Below are 21,777 nucleotides of genomic sequence, written 5' to 3' on the forward strand. Positions count from 1 at the left end.
AAAATTATATGAATTTGTCAAGTATTTAATAATTATTAAAAGTATTTTTTATAAATTAATATGAACAACACATATTCATTATTTTCTATCATTGACCAAATTACATAGTTTTAACAAAAATAATATAATTTTAGACTTGAGAATATTTAAAAGTACCCTTATCAAATAATCAAAAAATTAATATTAAATCGAACGATAATATACATGTTGTGCTTTTTTATTTTATTGATGATTATTTACTTGTGATAGTTGAAAATATAAAAAATATGAATGAATGAGTAGCTAATTAATTTTAAAATTCAAAATAATATATTATAATATAGTAGAGATCACATTTTAAATAAAAATAATATCCGTGGTTTTGGTGATATCCGTACCGAACCGTACCGAACCATTAGGCCCGAATTCCCGTACCGAACCGTACCGAAAAATAAAATCTCCGAACCGAACCGAACGGATTATTGGTACGGATCCGGATATCCAATTTTTAATATCCCCGACTTTTGGTTTGGTTCCGGAGATTTGTCAATCCCCGGATTCCCCCGAACCGTGCTCACCCCTACTCTCAATACCTCTCTTAATTGACTTTCATTTAATGATTCCAATTAAAATTTCCTGAAAATATAAAAATTGTGGGAGCCAAATATAAGTTTTTGCCAAACAAACCGTCGTCTCTAAATTTTTCAACTTGTTTTCCTCACACAATTTAGCACATTATGTGCCTCAGTGTATGATATGCAGAGAATAAAGATTGAATTTTTATGCTTATTACCAACCCAATTCTTGTTTATCTCCTCCACTTCTGCATGTTAATTGTGTTTTCATTTCTTTTCTCTACTTCCTATACTGTAAAGCTACAATCTTTGCAGTAAATTGTTGCTATTTCTTATTTAAATAATTTATTACAACTTTAAAATGGCTACTCCAATGGAAGAAGACAACAATATTAATCCTCTCAAGAGAAGTTTTAGTTCAGTCAGCAATTTACAGTCAGACCCTTCTGATCATGATCATAATGCTGCTACCCATCAACCAGATTCTACTGTTACTACCATTGGCAAAGAATTTAGTCCCAGAAGGTTTTTTTTTCTTGAATTTTGTTGGGTTTTAGTTATGGTTAATGGGGTTTGGTTCTTTTTTTTTTTTTATGTTTGTTAGTGTTAATTTTGCAGTTATCAAGTGAAGGTTTTTGAGGTGGCTATGAAGAGGAACACTATAGCTGTGTTGGAGACAGGAGCTGGAAAAACTATGATTGCTGTTATGTTAATTAGAGAGATTGGTTTAGCTATTAAGTCCAGTGGTCTTAAAAGATTAATTATTTTTTTAGCTCCTACTGTTCATCTTGTTAATCAGGCACGTCCTTCTATTTTTTTTGTTAGTTTTATAGAAATTAAAGAAGATGGTTTTGTTTTTTACTAGGTTTTTTTTTGCGATCTTGTTGCTCATAGTGTAATGTAGGTTGTTTTCTGGGTGCAGCAATATGAGGTTATTAAGGTTAATACAGATTTTGAAGTGGGTGAATACTATGGAGCAAAGGGGGTGGATGATTGGACTCTGAAGTTCTGGGAAAAGGAGATTGAGGAGCATGATGTAAGTTGTATTGGTTATATCTCGAGAAAAAGTATTTCGTGCTCGTTGGTTAATTAAAATGTCTGTTTTCTCTGTTTATATATGTTACGGTAATCGAACATTATTTTTGAAGCTACCTCTTGTGATCGGTTTTGTCTCTGTATTGTTTGTGATTAATTGAACGAGTTTTTTCTGATTAAGTTTAAACGGACAGTCTATAATTATATTTCAATGGAACAGACTTTTTAACTTACTTTTTGAACTTATGATCCATATTTATAAAATTAAAATTTTTGGTAACTAAGTAACAATGATGTTCATGTTGGTGTTGGTTATAATGCTTATCGTTTCTTATCTCATAGGTTTTGGTTATGACGCCCCAGATCCTTTTGGATGCCTTAAGAAAGGCATTCTTAAGTCTAGAAATGGTATCCTTGATGATAATAGATGAGTGCCACCGCACTACTGGTAACCATCCTTGTACGAAAATTATGAAGGTTAGCATTCCATTTCTACAAGCTCCGTTATTGCATCTCTTTTTCAAGAAAGATCTTTCATTTTCTTTTAAATTTTCATAATACATAATTACTTAATTTGAAGGACTTCTACCACAAATTGAGTAACAAGCCAAAGATTTTTGGAATGACAGCATCACCTGTTGTTAGAAAAGGTATTACCACCTTCTGGTGTTGTATTTGGTTTATTGCTTGAATTATCTTATAATGAAGTATTTTATAATAGATTGATAAATTATCTATGTTTGGAGGCTGATATCTTGTATATACATTACCCGGTTCTTGTTTGCCATAACTATTCTTAACATTTTGATTTTTGCATGCTAGGTGTCTCCTCTGCTATGGATTGTGAAGATCAAATATCACAACTTGAGACCGTGTTGGATTCCCAGGTATTTTTGACCTATGATTGAGATTCCCTGCATTGATCTTGCGGTTACATGCCTGACTTTTTCTTCTTCCATTTTTGCATGTGCATTGCTGCAGATTTACACTATTGAAGACAAGGCAGAAATAAATGTCCATGTTCCCTCTGCGCGAGAAACATGTAGATTTTTTAACAAAGCATCGTTTTGTAGCTTAGACATTAAATCTAAAATTGAAGCTTCATGGTCTAAGGTATTCCCCCATTCATATGGATACATCTATATGTGGTGGATGATACATGTGTACGAGTGTTGCAGCTTTTCTTTATTTAATATGCATGGTTTATTTCGGGGGATGGTGATTTTTTTTATTTGCATGGACAGTGTGATGGTTCACTGCAAAGTTTGCAAGGGTCAATACAAAGCCGTTATAGAGATGCGGATGACAAACATAAGCTGATGAAACAGCGGGTGTCGAACGACTGTTCAAAGATATTGAATTGCCTTGAAGATCTTGGCCTCGTATGTGCTTATGAGGTATGATCATTCATATTGTAAACTGAACTAAAGAGAATATTGATGTTTAGAAGAAATTAATGTGATCTCCTGTCTGCTCTCTCCTCAATCAATTACAATTCCCTTACACTCTGTCATATATAGTATTTGGTTTTCTTTTTACAAAAAAATTTCATATTCACTTATTAATTTCAAGTAATTGCTGTATGTATACATGTAAGGTCTTCTTTGCTTTCAAAACAATCTTCTTACGATTGTATCCTCTCGCAGTATAATTCATTACTATTTTCATTTCCGGTTTGTAGGCTGTCAAAGTTTGTTTAGAGAATGCTCCGAACTCCACTGAGGAATGTGAATTTTATAAAGACATTTCTATGAAGTATAAAGATTTCCTTGAGGAAGTGCTAATCATTGTTGGCGAGTCTTTGCCACCTGGTATTCTGATTGCTACTTTCTATTTTTTTATGCAAATATTTGGTTAAATAATGACCCATTTGCTGCTTTGGATTTGTTTAAGCTTAATCATATGTGCTACATTCAAGTTGAGATTTCTTTTGATTATTTCTCTTACGGTACTGGGTTTGGACATTATTACTATTCACATCCTTTGCATATGTCGCTAATTCGATGTCCTATATTATTTGTACTTGGAACTATCATTGTTAATAAATTTTTAGTTCTTTTATTTAAAAAATATGAATTAACCCTAGGAGACTAATGAATTCTAACTCGTTTGCAATACTTCAAAAGTGCCTCATCTTTTTTAATTATATTATTTTTGGCCAATTAATTGCAATTTTTAATAGGGCGCTTTACGTGCTCAAGTTTGTTAGTCCTGTGATGGTTGAAGGCTTTATATTGAAATAAGTGAATCTATATACATATGGTTTTAGCTGACTTAATTACTCGCTAATAATGATATCTTGGAATTTTATTTTGTTTTTGAAAGTAATCCATCAGCTTACCTCTTATGTTTGAAATACCTTATCCTGGTTTTGCAGCATAAATGGTTTCACTTTTTCTGATATTTCGTTAGTATCAGAGGCATACCTTGATAACTAAATTCCTTTTACTCCAGTATTTCAGTTATGAGAATAACATCTACAATTCTGCATTATCTTAATTCGAGCAATATTAATTTGCCTTTTGCTTTGAGCTACGTATTTTTTTTCTACTCAGGTGATAATTATTTTTTGGATCTGGGATTTGACTATTTGAAGGCAGTAGATTTGGGTTACATATCTCCAAAATTATATGAACTACTTCAAGTTTTCCTGTCATTTGGGTAACGGAAATATTTAAGTTGTCAGTTTTTTTAGTATCATTGGTCATTCATTTTTTGTCACTTTGATTTTTATGGTTGCAGAGGAGACAAGGAGATACTGTGCCTCATTTTTGTTGATAGAATTGTTACGGCTAAAGTAATTGAAAGATTTGTCAAGAAAGTTGCAGTGCTATCACATTTTACTGTTTCTTATGTTACTGGTTCTACTACATCAGTTGATGCATTGACACCAAAAATACAAAAGAAAACCATGGAATCATTTCGCTCTGGCAGGGTATATATGGTTTTACACATTGTGATTTAGAAGTTGTATTATCCAAACACTTGAAAAATGAATGTATTTGTTTTTGTAGGTCAATCTGTTATTTTCCACGGACGTATTGAGGGAGGGAATTCATGTGCCTAACTGCTCCTGTGTAGTATGCTTTGATTTGCCCAAGACAGTATGCTGTTATGTCCAATCTCGAGGGCGAGCTCGACAGAGTGATTCTCAATACGTCATCATGCTTGAGAGGTAATGCCCTCCTCATTCTTGTATGATTAATCAGACTTGTCTCTGTATTCTGTACGTACGCTATTACATTTATGCTATAATGCATTTGCTAGGCTATTGAAGTTTAGGGTTGTTTTACCTTTCATTGGAATTTTTTTTTTTTCATTTTGTCTTATGTTGGATTTTTCTTAAGAGGTAATGGTTCATTGTTGCTTGCATGTCTTTAGGGGAAATGTGAAACAAAGAGATCAGCTATTTGATTTCATTAGGAGTGAATGGTTAGTAACAAATACTGCTATAAATAGAGATCCTGATGTTTGGACTATGAAAATATGCATTCCTGAGGAAACCAAGGCATATTTTGTGGATGCTACTGGCGCTTCAGTCACTGCAGATTCTAGCGTTACCCTCATACAGAGATACTGTAGTAAGCTCCCGAGTGATAGGTATGGAAATGTTCCTGTAGATGACAACAATGTCGATACTTTTGTTTTTTCAGATACATATGTTTGAAAGCGACCAAATTCACTTCTAATTTAATTGGCTATGTTGCTACTAGGTACTTTACACCAAAGCCTAAATTTGAGTTTGAAAGTTTCGAGCAGTCATTCCTGTGTAAGTTAAGGTTACCTGCCAGTGCTGCTTTTCAAACAATTGTTGGTCCAGAAAGTAGAAGTCAAAACCTGGCAAAGCAGCTAGTATGCCTGGAAGCTTGTAAGAAGCTGCACCAAATGGGTGCCTTGGATGATCATCTCCTACCTTCAGTCGATGTACCGGAAGATGATCTTACTGGGAGAAGTAGAGGAGCATTAGCAGGCGCAGGTATGCTTGTTGATCAATATTTTAATACAATTTTCCTATCAGATGAATGTCTTTACAAATTACGATACATTTGTTATGGTGCTTTTGGTTCCTGATTTAGTTGCTAGAATTGAAAATAACAAAAATCCAACGTCACAATTATATGATATCTAATGAATATTGACTTTTAAACTTGGGAGTCTTCATACTATCTGCATTGGTCTGAAACAATAATTAGAAAGATAGAACAGAATGATAATGAAAGACATTGAACAGGATTAGTAATACTTGTTGGAAGTGGTGTTGTCCCACATTTGTTGTGTGTGAATGAATATGTGTTTATATATTAGTTGGGCATCTCCACTTAGCACCAATTGATTTGAAGATGGAATCTAACAGTACTGGCATACTCTTGATTTGGATTGTAATAAAGACGCTGTAGTTATTTCCTTCACATGACAATAGCTAGATTATCTGATATCATCTCTGAAGAATTTAATACTTTTATATTAATGTTGTATTGTGTTAACCATATCATATCATATGTTTGTGTTTACATCTCAGTCTCTAAATAATTATCCTTTACCTCCAATAATAACAACTCTAGGAACTAAAAAAAGGAAGGAATTGCATGGAACGACTTCCATTCGTGCATTATCGGGAAGTTGGGGAGGGAACCTTGATGGAGCCACCTTTCATGCATATAAGTTTGATTTCTCATGTAACATTGCCAATGAGAAGTATTCTCAATTTATACTTCTCATCGAATCAAAACTTGATGATGATGTTGGAAATTTCGAGTTGGACCTTTTCTTAATCAGGAAGACAGTTAAGGCTTCTGTTTCTTTCTGCGGACAAGTGCATTTAGATGCTGAACAGGTAAATAAATATGCTCATAATTAACATAATAATACATTTTTGGAAGGGATTTCACTGACGCAATTTTATTTTCCATTCAGATGATGAAAGCTAAGTGCTTCCATCAATTGCTTTTCAATGCCTTGTTTGGGAGGTTGTTTACTGGGTCCAAATCATCGGGATCACCGAGAGAGTTTTTGCTTCAGAAAGAAACGAGCTTATTATGGAATCCGTCATATATGTATTTTCTGCTACCACTCGAGACATTCACTGCATCAAGTGACGAATCTTGGAAAATAAATTGGAGAGGAGTTAATGTTTGCACCACGGTGGTAGAATTCTTGAAGAAGAATTATTCTTTGGGCGCCGAGTATCATAATGGCGAGACAGCATGCTCGTCTTATATCGAGAGTAGTAATGGAAATGCAATTCACTTTGCTAATAGCTCAATTGATATAGATAAAGTAGAAAATATGGTGGTCTTAGCAATTCACACATGTAAATTATATTCTGTTGTTGAGGTGATGAATGGTTCATCTTCTGAGACTTCTTTTGAGCAGAACGTCGGTGATAAACCCTCAAAGTACTCTTCATATTCAGAGTACTTTAAAGAAAAGTAGGTGACCCATCCTAGAAGATAGTTGGTCTTGATTGCATTTTTTTCCCTTCCGCTTACACAGACTCAGGTTACTGTTTATGGTTTCTGAGCTGATTATTTGACCACTATCTCTTGTCAGGTATGGAATAGTGCTGATGCATCCAACACAGCCTTTGTTGCTGTTGAAGCAAAGCCATAAGCCTCACAACCTGCTTAGTCCTAACGATGAAGGTTTGTTGATTGAATGCTTGAACAGCATCATAAGATGGAATTTCTTGTGTATCGATTCAATCATTCCAGTGTCGGAGTCTGGACTTTTTTTTTGGGATGAATAGTCTGACTTATTTATTATAGTATCTCAATGTAGATTATAGCTCAGCGCCAATAGATGTTAATTTTGATAATTTGTAACAAGTTGCCTAATTGCAGAAGCTGGGGTAGTTGGAACTTTAATAGACTAAAAACAGCCATAAAAAATGAACTGGAAAATGTGGTTCCTCGTTCTGATCATTTTATTTCTGATATGTTCTTCTAAATCTGCAGATACTTCAAAAGCTGGCATGGTTGTCGAAAAAGAGAGACAGTATGCTCGCATGCCACCTGAGCTCTTAGTCAGTATTGACCTTTCACATCAGACTCTAAAATCATTTTACTTACTACCATCAGTGATGTATCGTCTGGAGTCCCTCATGTTAGCCAGCCAGCTTAGACAAGAGATCGACTGTCAAGTTCCCAGCTTTCATATCCCAAGCTCATTGGTTTGTCTTATTTAGTTAAACTGCTCGCTGTATTTAATCTGTATCTTGATGTATCATTTACTTAATAGTTAGTTTATATATTCTTATCATTTTGTTATCAGTTGCTGGAAGCAATAACCACACTCAGATCTTGCGAAACCTTTTCCATGGAGCGATTGGAGCTGCTCGGGGATTCAGTTTTAAAGTATTCTGTGAGCTGTGACCTTTTTCTAAGGTATCCTGAAAAGCATGAAGGACAATTATCTGATCAGCGTACACGGGCTGTTTGTAATTCAGCCCTACATCAATTGGGAATAACTCACAAAATACAGGTATTTTGTATTTTTTTTAGAATAAGAGATACTGCGATCTGTATCTGATATGCTCGACAGGCTACATCAAAAATTGATTACTCATTGCTGCTTATAATGACTCTCATTCTGCGTCCATAAGAACTGTCTTTTTCCACATAACACATGATGTGTATATCTCATTTTGCAGGGATATATACGAGATAATGCATTCATACCACGTTTTTGGGTTGCTCCTGGACAACGACCTGCATTTAATTCCCCTTGTACTTGTGGTGTTGATACTTTAGAAGTGCCTCTGGATGCTAAATTTCAAACTGAAAACCTGAATGTCCAGATTGCTACATGTTGTTCTTTAGGCCACCGATGGATGTGTTCCAAAACAGTATCTGATTGTGTTGAAGCCATTATAGGAGCATACTACGTCAGTGGAGGGTTGATTGCTGCACAGCATGTGATGAAGTGGTTTAGCATGGATGTTAAATTTGATCCATTATTGGTAGATGAATACATCAAGAATGCTTCTCTACAATCTTATACGCCTAAGGAAGAAGAAATTAAGAGCCTAGAATCAAAAGTTGGCTATAAGTTTTCCATCGAGTTTCTCTTACAAGAGGCGATGACACATGCCTCGATGCAAGAACATGGAATTGGCTATTGTTACCAGGTAATGAATTTTATATTGATAGAGCTTTTATGTATTGTGTATTTACTTGTGCCTTAACGTTACATGGTTAGCCTCAATTAACTTCAAAATAGCAAAGACACTTCATTCAATTAACATTTTCTGTTTCAGAAGAATCTCGGAAACTTGGCGTTTCGGGCCCGAAACTTCATTTCTAACATAATAAACCTTAAATAACATCATTTAAAGTGTCCCGTTTTCATGTATCTGTGTCCATGCTATATAGAATAACTTGAAAGGAAAACTATTTTATGCATTTCAAAAGCAACATGTGGATATTTACAATTTGAAAACAAACCCATTTTACATAGCAAGTATCTTGCGAGTCTTGTACTGACAATTTAAGATGTTACTACATTGAAAAGGCATTTTCCATCTGCTTATATATGAATATATAGATGGATATAAAATAATTCTTGCTGTTATTTTATTTCACCTTTCGAATTTTGGACAGAGGCTTGAGTTTCTTGGTGACGCTGGGTTGGACTTGCTTATTACACGGCATCTCTATCAAAATCACACAGACATTGATCCTGGTGAATTGACGGACTTACGTTCAGCTTGTGTTAGTAATGAAAACTTTGCGCAAGTTGTCGTTAGAAAAGATCTATGGAAGCATCTTCAACATTGTTCTACATTGCTTCTAAGCCAAATATCAGAGTATCTGAAGTCCTTTAGTGAATCTGATGAAGCCACCAAATCGGCTGCAGGTCCAAAGGGTCCCAAGGTAAGTGCTTGTCTCAATAGCAGTGTACTTTGTTATTTTAAATAATTTGCAGCCACTTCAGATGTGATACTTAAGGGAGTGGAAAAGCCAAACCAAAATTTCACTTAGGTTTGGTTTGACATTAAAAAGAACTTTTATTTTTTTTTTCTCGCTTGGTTCGATTTTGGACGAAAAAATTTTCAATTGACCCTTAGTTCAAACCGAACCGAAAAAACCAACGGAAGTGACTGGTCCGGTATAAATTGAAATATTTTAAATTACTGTAAATTAGTCTTGATCCGGTTTTTAAAAAATTCAAAATAACGCGTTAATTCCATCTTTTCAACCTTAAGTAAACATTTTATTGATCATTATAGTCAAATAAGTCATGAGATTAGGAGCTCTAAAACCTTTATATGTTTCAACTATCTGTTTTTTATATGAAGGTGAGCTTTTCTGCAGTCATTTGCTTTATACTAGCCATATCTTTTTTGATCCTACACAGGCTCTTGGAGACCTACTTGAAAGTATTAGTGGGGCAGTTTTAATTGATACAAAATTTAACCTAGAGGAAGTATGGAGAATATTTATGCCGCTATTATCGCCTCTTGCAAATCCAGAAAATCTTGAGCTTCCTCCACTGCGTGAATTGATGCTATTATGCGACTCTCGTGGATATTTTTTGAAAAACAAATGTGTAAGTAAGAATGACGATACTGTGCATGCACAGCTCAGGCTACAGATCTCTGATGTTCTTTTGGTTGGAGATGGCTATGAGCGGAGCAAAAAATCTGCCAAAGAAAAAGCGGCTATTCATTTGTTGAAGGAGCTTGAGGTATGATCATTATATTATTTATCCTATATTCATTTTCCCAAGAATTTAGATGTAATTATCACCGAACCCTAAATAGCTATGTTGCACGGAAACTTATCAAGTTTTTACGTTTCGGCGTTTCGTTTCTATATTTGGAAATTATTATAAATCTCCAAAACTTTATATTAATAACGTATTCTTATAAAATATATCATTTTGCAGTTTTTTGTTTCTACATTTTCTGTTCCCGTTTCCGTGCAACATAGCTAAGTAGTTGCAAATTCATGTAAGATAAAAGTTTTTAAGAATAATTAAAAATTTATCAGAAAATTTACTATACTCGTAAATATCACATTCAAGATTTCAACATTTGAAGAAACTCAAGGAGCTTGTGCAAAATTTGTTGTGACACACTTTTAATTATTTCATTTATTATGCTGATAAGAGACGTGTAGAAATATTGATTATAGTGGAAAAATATGTGAATATAGTAATTCATTTCTGGGACTTATGTTTCCACTGCTTCAAGATTTAAAATTACTGAACAAATACTCACATTCAAGATTTAAACTTGTTAAAGCATATTAGGAATGTGGATATATTAGAATCAATTAGTCTATTAATTAGTAGCTAAATTATAGGCTAATTGATTATGATTGATTGTGATTGATTATTTCCTAGAGTAGGATTTCCTTCCTAGAATAGAGATTCTATACTTGTATAAATAGCCTTGTAATTGTTGAACATAATACACAACAACTTATTCTCTATCTCTGTTTATAACATGGTATCAGAGCATTATTCTAAAGAATAGGATTTTTTTTTCTTCTGCCTAAAGAAGCAGTGTAGTAGTATTTGCAGCAGTGTTGTGTTACTGCCTAACGAAGCAGTTAGTTGCAACTTTGTCGGTCATCAACTTTGGTGGAAATTATGACGGAAAATAAAATTGTGATTTGTCACTACTGTCATAGAGCGGGTCATATGAAGCGAGATTGCAAGAAGTTGCAGGCTAAGAGATCTCAGTTAATTTGTATTGCATCTACGGTTAAAACCTCTGTAAAAACGGTTACTATTTCTGCAGATGAGTATGCCAGGCTCATTCAATCTAGTTCAGTAAATGACGTTGCTGAATCAGGTAAATCTAGTACATGTCTTGTTTCTTCATCTTCAAAATGGGTAATTGATTCAGGTGCTACAGATCATATGACAGGTAATCCTAGTTTGTTCTCTAAATTTCAGTCAAATCAGTCTAGCTCTTCTGTTACTTTAGCCGATGGGTCGCAATCTTGTGTTGTTGGTTCTGGAACTATTAAACCCACGTCATCATTACCTTTGTCATCTGTTCTTAGTTTACCTCAATTATCTTTCAATTTGATGTCTGTTAGTAAACTTACTCGTACTTTGAATTGTTCTGTCACTTTCTTTCCCGATTATTGTTTGTTTCAGGATCTTATGACGAAGAAGATTATTGGTAAGGGACATGAATCCGGAGGCCTCTACATACTTGATCCAGAAATACCAAAATCTATAGCTTGCACTGGAATTGTAACTCCTTTTGAAGCACATTGTCGGTTTGGTCACCCTTCTCTCCCTTTATTAAAGAAACTTTTTCCTCAATTTTCTAGCATGTCATCTCTAGATTGTGAGTCTTGTCAGTTTGCAAAACATCATCGTCTTAGTTCTAGTCCAAGAATCAATAAACGAGCTAGTGCACCTTTTGAGTTAGTACACTCTGATGTTTGGGGTCCTTGTCCAGTTACAGCTAAAACTGGATTCAGATACTTTGTTACTTTTGTGGATGATTACTCTAGAACGACATGGTTATACTTGATGAAAAATCGTTCAGAATTATTTTCTCATTTTACTAATTTCTGTGCTGAAATCCAAACTCAATTTAGTAAGCCTGTGCAAATTTTAAGAAGTGATAATGCTAAAGAGTATTTGTCAAACACCTTTCAAAATTATATGGTGAATCATGGTATTCTTCACCAAACTTCTTGTGTGGACACACCATCCCAAAATGGTGTTGCTGAAAGAAAAAATAGACATCTTCTTGAAACTGCTAGAGCTTTGTTATTTCAAATGCAGGTTCCTAAATATTTTTGGTCTGATGCCGTTTCTACAGCTTGTTTTCTAATCAATAGAATGCCTTCCACGGTACTATCTGGTGAGACTCCGTATCAAGTTCTCTTTCCTAATAAAACTTTGTTTCCTATTGAACCTAGGATATTTGGCTGTACTTGTTTTGTTAGAGATGTCCGTCCTCAGATAACGAAACTTGATCCAAAATCTTTAAAGTGTATTTTCCTTGGATATTCTCGTGTTCAAAAAGGATATAGGTGCTATAGTCCTACTCTTAGCAGGTACCTTGTATCAGCTGATGTCACCTTCTTGGAAAATGTTCCATTTTCTTTATCTTCAGGTCCTACTAGTCAGGGGGAGGAGGATGATCTGCTAATATATACTGTTACATCACGCTCTGTACCTCCTCCTCGTGCTCCGGCTAAGCCTCCAATAATTCAAACATATTCTCGTCGAACACAACCGTCTAATCATGTAATTACACCTACTTCAGATCCTCTAGTTCCATGTCCTGAACCAGCATCTTCGTCATCGGATCCGCCTCCGAGCGATGATCTTCCCATTGCTCTTCGTAAAGGTAAGCGTACTTGTACTTATCCTGTGTCTTCTTTTGTTTCGTATGACCATTTGTCGTCATCATCTTGTTCTTTTATTGCGTCTCTTGATTCTGTTTCTGTTCCTAAGTCTGTAAAAGAGGCTTTATCCCATGCTGGATGGCGTAAAGCTATGATTGAGGAGATGAATGCTTTGGATACTAATGGTACCTGGACCTTAGTTGATTTACCTGCAGGGAAACGAACTATTGGATGTAAATGGGTGTTTGCTGTTAAAGTTAATCCTGATGGCTCTGTTGCTAGGTTAAAAGCTCGCCTTGTTGCTAAAGGTTATGCTCAGACATATGGAGTGGATTACTTTGAAACCTTTTCTCCTGTTGCTAAGCTTACTTCTGTGAGGCTATTCATTTCAATGGCGGCTACTCATCATTGGCCTTTACATCAATTAGATATCAAGAATGCGTTTCTTCACGGAGATCTTCAGGAGGAAGTCTATATGGAGCAACCACCTGGTTTTGTTGCTCAGGGGGAGTATGGGAAAGTATGTCATCTTCGCAAATCCTTATATGGCTTGAAACAGAGTCCTCGTGCTTGGTTTGGCAAGTTCAGTGATGCTATTGAGAAGTTTGGAATGAAGAAGAGTAAATCCGATCACTCTGTTTTCTATAAACAATCTAATTGTGGCATTATACTATTAGTTGTGTATGTGGATGATATTGTAATCACTGGCAGCGATTCCATTGGGATTTCATCTCTCAAGTCTTTTCTGCATACACAGTTTCATACTAAAGATTTGGGAGTGTTGAAATATTTCTTGGGAGTCGAAGTGATCAGAAGCAAGAAAGGCATCTTCTTATCTCAGAGGAAGTATGTGCTTGACTTATTATCTGAAACAGGAAAATTGGGAGCTAAGCCATGTAGTGCTCCAATGATTCCTGGTCTGCAACTTACGAAAGATGGAGAACTATTTGAAGATCCAGAGAGATATAGACGATTGGTGGGTAAACTAAATTATCTTACTGTGACTCGTCCGGACATTGCTTATTCAGTCAGTGTAGTCAGTCAGTATATGGCATCTCCTACTATTGATCATTGGAAGGCAGTAGAGCAGATTTTGTGCTATCTAAAAGGGGCACCTGGTCGTGGAATCTTGTATGGTGATCATGGTCACATTAGGATTGAATGTTTTTCGGATGCTGATTGGGCTGGATCGAAAGAAGATCGAAGATCCACCACAGGATATTGTGTTTTTGTTGGAGGTAATTTGATTTCTTGGAAAAGCAAGAAACAAAATGTAGTTTCGCGATCAAGTGCAGAATCAGAGTATAGGGCTATGGCAAAGTCTATTTGTGAGATAATGTGGATATACCAACTCCTTGATGAATTGGGTTTGCAAGCTTCTAAGCCAGCTAAGTTGTGGTGTGACAACCAAGCTGCACTTCATATTGCATCCAATCCAGTGTTCCATGAGCGGACCAAGCATATTGAGATTGACTGTCACTTTATTCGTGAAAAGATTCAGCAAGGTTTAGTTTCTACAGGTTATGTGAAGACTGGAGAACAACTGGGAGATATTTTCACAAAAGCCCTTAACGGAGTTCGGGTTGATTATCTTTGTAACAAGCTGGGCATGATTAACATCTATGCTCCAACTTGAGGGGGAGTGTTAAAGCATATTAGGAATGTGGATATATTAGAATCAATTAGTCTATTAATTAGTAGCTAAATTATAGGCTAATTGATTATGATTGATTGTGATTGATTATTTCCTAGAGTAGGATTTCCTTCCTAGAATAGAGATTCTATACTTGTATAAATAGCCTTGTAATTGTTGAACATAATACACAACAACTTATTCTCTATCTCTGTTTATAACAAAACTTATATGAAACAGGAAAGAGGAATAACATATTCTCGAGGCGACTCAAAGAAGAGGAAACAAGATTCCAATGTTCTAGTTGATTCATCTTCCATAGACATAACAAATGCTAAGCCGATAACACACAAAAATCCAAAGAAGCTCGAAAATCAATCACCATCAGGTTCTGGAAGAGATCCTTCCGCTGCTAGCAATTGCAAAGATAACCCACCAGGTATGCACCTTTATCTCTTTCAACTTTTGGACAAGGTGAAGGATGTGAGAAACACGTGTTATTGATCTGTGAATCGACTTAACGTTCATTTGATTTACTATTTTGATTAAAATGCTATCATATTATAATCGAAAAGTTGACATTTTGATGTTTAAATCACTGCATCTTTATGCACAGTTCTTTTGGTCTCCTTTTTGAACTTGTTGAGTGAATTAATTATTTTTATCAGCACGATTTGCCAGAAATATGTCACCACAAACAAAAAAATAAAATGCTTATGATCTAAATATATAGTACGTATTGATTCTTGAATTATTGAAGCTTACCTCTCAAGACGAGAACTCTCATTTTTTTAGTTACAGTTATCGGGGCAATTGACATGAAGAAGGGTGGACCTCGAACAGATCTTTTCAAGCTCTGTAAAAAATTGCAGTGGACAATGCCTTCATTTAAAACAACAGAACAAAAATCAAGGTCTGCCTGTTCAACTAAGTTTTGTGCATATGTTTTTCTTGACATTCACTGCTATTCCATTTCTCTACTTAATTTAATTTTGTAATTTTCACTAAATTTGATTTTTATTTCTCTTGCAGCACTCTAATTTCATTTGGTGAAGGAATTGAGAGATATAATTGCTTTGTATCAAAAATCACATTGACAGTACCCGAATACGCCACTATTGAATGCACCGGAGACCGTAAACCGGATAAGAAAAGTTCATTGGATAGTGCAGCATTGTCTATGCTTTATGAGCTTCAAGAACAAGGGCAACTTATCATCGACGACTCGGGAAATAAGTTAACTACTGCTTCAGATAACTGTTCCCAGATTCTGGAAAACATAGAGCAAGTAGAGAACAAACCCACTGACCTCCAAGAATCAATGGCTTAGCTGAATTTTTCATGCACCATTGTTTTGTATCTGCAGAAACTGTACATAGTACTATGGCCCGTGACATTTTTCTGGAAAGCATAGCAGTCAGCTAGAAAATATTATATTGTAATATTAATGAATGTGATAGTAATCTAGGCTGCTTCCTAATGGTAGTTTTCTGTTTTATTTTAGGCTTTATCCCTTGAGAAAACCAAAATTTTACGATTGTGGTCAATTTTAATCAAATATTTTAAAACGTCATTTTAACTTATAATTTCCGCCACCTAAAGAGGCTTAATTCGGGTGGCCGAGATTCAATCCATCAAGGTTTGATTAATCTGAATCATTAGCCTTTCTTGTAATATGATTTAGCTAACAGTGCCTTACAATTTGATCTATCAAGCTGGAATTGATAAAAGGAATGAAATATTCAATTCTAAGCTTAAGAGTGATCAAAATAAAATATTTTGTAACACTGGTACAATAGCGTGGTTAATTTACATGCATATACAGGTTTCTTCCATCCAAAGAAATGGAGTGTCCATTAAAGAATAAAAATCGGAAAACAAACTGCTACTATACCTGTATATTTGATGTAAAAATACTATATGAATTACAAAATAGAAAACCGAAATTTTGCACAGTTTCGGCATTTCATTTCCGAAAACGCTTCTGACATTTCAAATCTATTCTTATAAAAGTATCGTTTCTTATTTCAGTGATTCCATTCATGCCAACGGGTTTTCAAAGAACAGCTATCGTTTCCGTAGTTCACCGGTTACTCAAAACCAATATACTGCTATAACAGCCATGTGTGATCAGATGTCAAGCTCTAATCAAGAGTTCATATACGTTACTATTGTTATCTCCAGAAACACGCTTTAACATCTCAAAACTCTTTCGGCTCCCTAAGAAGTCAATCCGTTTAAAACTCACATATCCAAGCTCAGTTGTTTCTTTACTAGAATACAGTGTTCGGAGCCGGTCAGCATGCCTAGAGTCGGTATGGATTGCAACTTCTACTTCTGAAGGCGACATATTTTCCTGCAAGAGTATGAAGGCACACACTTAGCAATATTCATATCGACGTGGAAAAAGATATCCCGGGAAACATTTAAAACCGTACCTGATAAAATGTGTGTATATGATCTAACACCTGCATACATGTGAAGCCATTTTCGCTGAAATACGTTCTAGAAGAGGGTCCCATTTCAGAAAACCGATCGATAGGAAACAGTATTGTCAGAAAATGGTTCCTGAATATCAACTCAGTCTTTTCGCTGCAAGGCTCAAGGAGAAAATTAAAATCAGTGATACAGCATATAATAGAGGATTATTTTCTTCATAAATGAATTCGTAGATTCAAAATTTAAGGGATGTCAAATATGAAAATAAGAGCTTCAGTTCGTAAAATTTGTGAAAAATGTCGACTTATATGTAGACGGAGATGAATTATAGTTATTTGCTTTGACCCAAGGCATAACCAAAGACGGGGATAATCTTGATAAGCAGAAACGCCGTAAAGGATCTGATGAACAAAAAATGTATATAAGAAAATCCCCATGAATTAGAGAGTGAGAGGAAGAACCTTTCTGTAAGTGCTCGTGTTAGGTTAGCAAATGAAGCTTCTGAATCCTTCCCATCCGCCTTAGCATCGAAGAAGACAGATGGACGTTCACTGACATCTTCACTACTAAATGAGTCTGTGTAGATAGAAGCAGTTGAAGTTGGCTCAGATATTGACCAGCAGATTGAATCCAGTAGGCTGCTTGGGGTTATCGGTCGTATTGGAGTTTGACAGGTCTGTAAGAAAACAAAAAGTTCAAAATGCAAGTTTCACTCCAACACAAGTAATGCAAAATTTTAATACAGTTAAAGACAAGTGGGCTTTTAGCAGTAAACACGAAATAACCACCGGCATTACCGTCAAAAAATAAAACATCAAGCAATACTAGGTGTCTTGTTAACTTAATTCAAACATGAAAACAAATATAGCAGACCTCATAAAGCAAGAATTATCAATAATAAGCAGCAAAATAGCATATGAGTAATTTCTAACCTGCATTCGACGACCACGACGACTTCGAACTCCATTTTTAGCAAAACTGACAATTTGCTGCCTTTGTGCATAGTTTACTTGACTCCTCAAACTATGGATGTCTTGCGTGGCATTTCCAGTATTTATTTCCTTAAAATTCAATACTAGAGACCGTAAAAATGCAGTTGCGGTAATTCCGATTGAGCCTACCACGATTACTGTATCAAGAATGTGAGGTAAACACGTACCTGCTCCACAAGGCCATTCTGGAAATTTTCGAGCTTCAACCCTACCTGCCTGGCCAAATCAGCAGACAAGTGAATAAGCCTTTGGACATTTTTCTCCTTCGCCGTTTTCAAAACCCAAAGAGGCTGAGATACAACATATTCCACAGTGAGATTTACGGAATCAAGAGACTAAATACTTATTACTGACAAACAAACTAACGCACGAGCACTCACAGTAACCAGGTTGTTAGAGTGGCCCAGATATCTTTGGACTGAAGCTTCTTCACATACTACATGACTTGCATTGCAGCCAACAAACCATCGATCTAAAAATGCTGCGCCTTCTTTCGTAGCTGCCTCATAAACCTACAAATTACAAGGCATTTCAAGATTTGCTCAATGAATAACAGAATTGCTATTTAGAAATGCACACTACCTTATTCGTAAGTTCATCCGAGATCTCTGAATCAATATACATGGAGTTACCAGATAGAGTTAAATCCGGACTCCTATTAGAGCTTCTTGTAGACAATCGTTTATGCAGACCTTCAGTCGTGTCAAACTTCTTGGCATTATTAATACCGGCAGGAAGACATGAATTTTCAGTACCGCTATTACCAACAAGTCGATTTAAGTCGTCTAAGCGCACATCATTTTCACCAATGCTCTTAACACTGTAAAGTGATTCACTTAGCCTCACTGTTGAATATTCAAATATAATTAATATCAAACATCACCAGCATTGTATTTATTTATTAATAGCTATTAACAAAAGATTAAACCCACACATACCATTCCTTCGGACACTATCCACAAACCATCCAATCGTCACAACAAAAAGACCATTTTTTGATCCATGCTTCAAGGCGTGATCAAACTTGCGTCCGCCAAAGCTGTAATCATTGTTAAGGAAACACGAAGCCTCGGTATTGATGAGAAACTAAAAACTTGTTACATAAGGTATGTTTTGAGATTTTACAAGTGCAGTCCACACTTCAATCTTAAATCACAAATAGAAATTATTATGTTCACATAAGAAAAATTAAAAGGATATTTGAACCACCAAATGGGTACACTGGGGATGCAGATTAGCACTGTACTGACCGCCTAATCTTTCCGTTGCTTCCATGACTTGCTTCCTGGCTTCTGTACAATCATAATAGAATCATGATCCCATAAATCAATCTACCTAAGCAAGATAAACAAGACTTCATGGTAAATTCACTAGTAAACTTCCAAAAAGAACATTTTAAAATAATTAAAATCAACTTGAAAATGAGTCATAATAACTACTTTTACCTTAACTAGAATCAAGTGATCTCAAAAAAAAAAAAAAAAAAAACTAGAATCAAGTGAACAAACTTTTGAAAAGGACAAGCACATATTGCCAAGAACATAAGATCATAAAATTCTAACTATATAATTCAAATTCATGACTCCATACAATCAAATATTTATGTCCTCAAATGAAAACATACTAAACAACACATGCACATATTGCCAACAAAGATTCAATCTTTAACACATAATCCAAAAAAAATCCTTTCCCCCAAATCAAAATCTTCAACAAAAGAATAGAAAAACATCAAAATCAACAAAAAACAAATATGTAATTGAACTAAAGAACATACCTTTAGATAAACCAGTAACACAAACAACAAGACCAGAAAATGGACCAGTCGAACGAACCAAACCCGGTTCAGACCTCACAGAGGAAGTTGTAGTTGGAGCAGGAGAAAACATGGGTGGTTCAAGAGATTGCAAACCTCTAAAAGAAGGGATTGAAATTGAAGATGATAACCCCACAAAAAGCCTTGAACAACCTTTGCTATTAATCACTTCAACCTTGCTAAGACCACCCATAACCCGAATATAAACCTCCTTAAATCAGTTTACAAACATCATTACGCATAATTAAGCATAATGAAGCATCAGCACACCAAACAAAAAGATGAAAAACAAAGAAAAAATTGCAGACAATGAGAATATAAGAGTGAAAGCTTAACTCAAGTACTAGGTAATAATGAAGAATTTGAAATGGCTGACCAAAAAAGAGAAAAGCAATGGGATTTGAATATGAAGTAAAAGGGTATTATTAGCAGAATGTAATGTCATTGGAGACACTAAAACAAGATTGGAAAGTGATTTTTCATTGCTAAAGTGAAAAAAAAAGTGCTGAATTTCAGAGAAAAAAAGGAAAAAAATGAGAATTTTGAAGAGAAAGAGAGATTCTTTAGACTGTGGTGGTGTTGGGTTTTGAATATATAATGAGAAGAATGAAAAAGATTTAGAAAAACTGAAAAAGTGTTATTTTTTGCAGATTTTGAAGTTTGTGATGATATTGAATCTCAAGAATGGTTATGGAGTGTGTAATTGGCAAAAAAAGTGTTTAAAAATCACTTCTTTGGCTCCATTTTTGCTTTAATGGATTTGAGGAAACTAAGAATGGTTACTGATTCAAACCCAAAAGCACGGGTGGTTTTATTTTGGCATAATGTGTGTTTAGGTCCCTGAATTTATTCTGTTTTTAGTATTTGATTCCTTAAGTTTTAATTATCATCGTTGAGTTTCTATACTTTTAATTTTATAGCCATAGTAACTCTCAAAAAGTGTTAGCTTTGTTGATGTAGATCGGAAAATTGATTTAGAGACTTAACATTAACAAAAAATAAAGTAGTAAATGAAAAATTTATCTCAATTTTAATAACGTCATATTAAGCATATGTACTATATTATTGAGAAGGAGTAATATGATGTTTATAAAATTAAAAATATAAAGATCAATATTGATAAAACAAAAGGTAAAATGCACACAAAAAATTTCGACTTTTTTTTAGAAGTACAGATCAGTCCGTTTAATTTTTTGGGGCACAATTATGTCCTCGTGTTTTTAAAATTGAACAATTAAACCCTCATTGTTTAAAATTGAACAAATTAACCCTTTTACTTTATTTTTGGGACACTTACTCTCTCAAATTTCGATAAATATTTTAAAAATTAAAATTATTTTTGAACTTTTTCTATACGATTATGAAAGACATGTCAGCCATTAACGAGTGTTTCTAATGATATTTGACGAAAGAGGTTATTTGGTCTATTTGAAATAAAGAGGGTTTAAGTATATAAAAAAAGTTGATTTGTACTTTTATAAAAATTACGAAGATTTTTTGTACTTTTTACCTAAACAAAAATATAAAAAGTGGATAAATACAAACGGTCAAATATGCAGTTTGCCTTTATATTTAAGTGAAGAGTCGTATTAATTCTTGAACTTTTAATATAAGCTATTGTAGATAATTTATTTTATTTTAATAACTTTGCTCATAGCTTTTGAAAGTAAAATTATCTACATCTACTCTTGTATTTTGATAGAATATATAAACACCGTGAATATATTATTTATATCATTTTTAACATATTAATATTTTTTATAATGATTTTTAAATATCTGTGCCTAATATATCCATGTATGTTTTTCACGTGTTTTAAAATTACAAGCAAGGATACAATAGTTTTATTTTGAATTGATAGACTAAATTGTTAAGTTATTAGTATCAAGTTTGATACAAAATATCACAAAGAGAGATTGTGACGCAGACTCAATCTAACACGTCATTCGTGAATTAGCTTATTATATTATGATACGTCATTAAAATA

General features: G+C 34.5%; 2 protein-coding genes across 5 annotated transcripts; one reads left to right on the top strand and one right to left on the bottom strand.

The window, feature by feature from the left end:
• The first annotated feature begins 646 nt into the window (after positions 1 to 646).
• LOC126670361 (endoribonuclease Dicer homolog 3) lies at positions 647 to 16,046 on the top strand. 3 transcript variants are annotated; one of them, XM_050364068.2, is made up of 25 exons: positions 647 to 1,079; positions 1,173 to 1,353; positions 1,477 to 1,590; positions 1,932 to 2,066; positions 2,170 to 2,239; positions 2,412 to 2,476; positions 2,571 to 2,702; positions 2,834 to 2,986; positions 3,271 to 3,400; positions 4,145 to 4,250; positions 4,332 to 4,524; positions 4,604 to 4,764; positions 4,971 to 5,189; positions 5,303 to 5,565; positions 6,152 to 6,423; positions 6,504 to 7,018; positions 7,140 to 7,231; positions 7,544 to 7,758; positions 7,860 to 8,069; positions 8,239 to 8,715; positions 9,188 to 9,460; positions 9,945 to 10,274; positions 14,784 to 14,982; positions 15,339 to 15,456; positions 15,576 to 16,046. In XM_050364068.2, the coding sequence occupies exons 1-25, from the start codon at positions 916 to 918 to the stop codon at positions 15,871 to 15,873; spliced, it is 5,085 nt and encodes a 1,694-aa protein (XP_050220025.1). In that variant the 5' UTR covers positions 647 to 915; the 3' UTR covers positions 15,874 to 16,046. The 3 variants fall into 3 exon arrangements, with proteins under 3 accessions (XP_050220025.1, XP_050220026.1, XP_050220027.1); XM_050364069.2 differs by having other exon boundaries at positions 648 to 1,079; positions 15,345 to 15,456; XM_050364070.1 differs by lacking the exons at positions 647 to 1,079; positions 1,173 to 1,353; positions 1,477 to 1,590; positions 1,932 to 2,066; positions 2,170 to 2,239 and having other exon boundaries at positions 2,571 to 2,631.
• Positions 16,047 to 16,304: 258 nt separating this feature from the next.
• On the bottom strand, positions 16,305 to 20,559 carry LOC126670098 (uncharacterized). Of its 2 annotated transcripts, none has more exons than XM_050363754.2 (10): positions 19,752 to 20,559; positions 19,174 to 19,266; positions 18,913 to 19,014; positions 18,557 to 18,819; positions 18,355 to 18,486; positions 18,142 to 18,264; positions 17,915 to 18,043; positions 17,444 to 17,658; positions 16,982 to 17,135; positions 16,305 to 16,899 (listed from the first exon to the last, which is right to left on the bottom strand). In XM_050363754.2, the coding sequence occupies exons 1-10, from the start codon at positions 19,981 to 19,983 to the stop codon at positions 16,681 to 16,683; spliced, it is 1,662 nt and encodes a 553-aa protein (XP_050219711.1). In that variant the 5' UTR covers positions 19,984 to 20,559; the 3' UTR covers positions 16,305 to 16,680. The 2 variants fall into 2 exon arrangements, with proteins under 2 accessions (XP_050219711.1, XP_050219712.1); XM_050363755.2 differs by having other exon boundaries at positions 19,174 to 19,309; positions 19,752 to 19,877.
• Between the last annotated feature and the right edge of the window lie 1,218 nt (positions 20,560 to 21,777).

This window comes from Mercurialis annua, linkage group LG2, assembly GCF_937616625.2.
Source record: "Mercurialis annua linkage group LG2, ddMerAnnu1.2, whole genome shotgun sequence".
Classification (NCBI taxonomy): domain Eukaryota; kingdom Viridiplantae; phylum Streptophyta; class Magnoliopsida; order Malpighiales; family Euphorbiaceae; genus Mercurialis; species Mercurialis annua.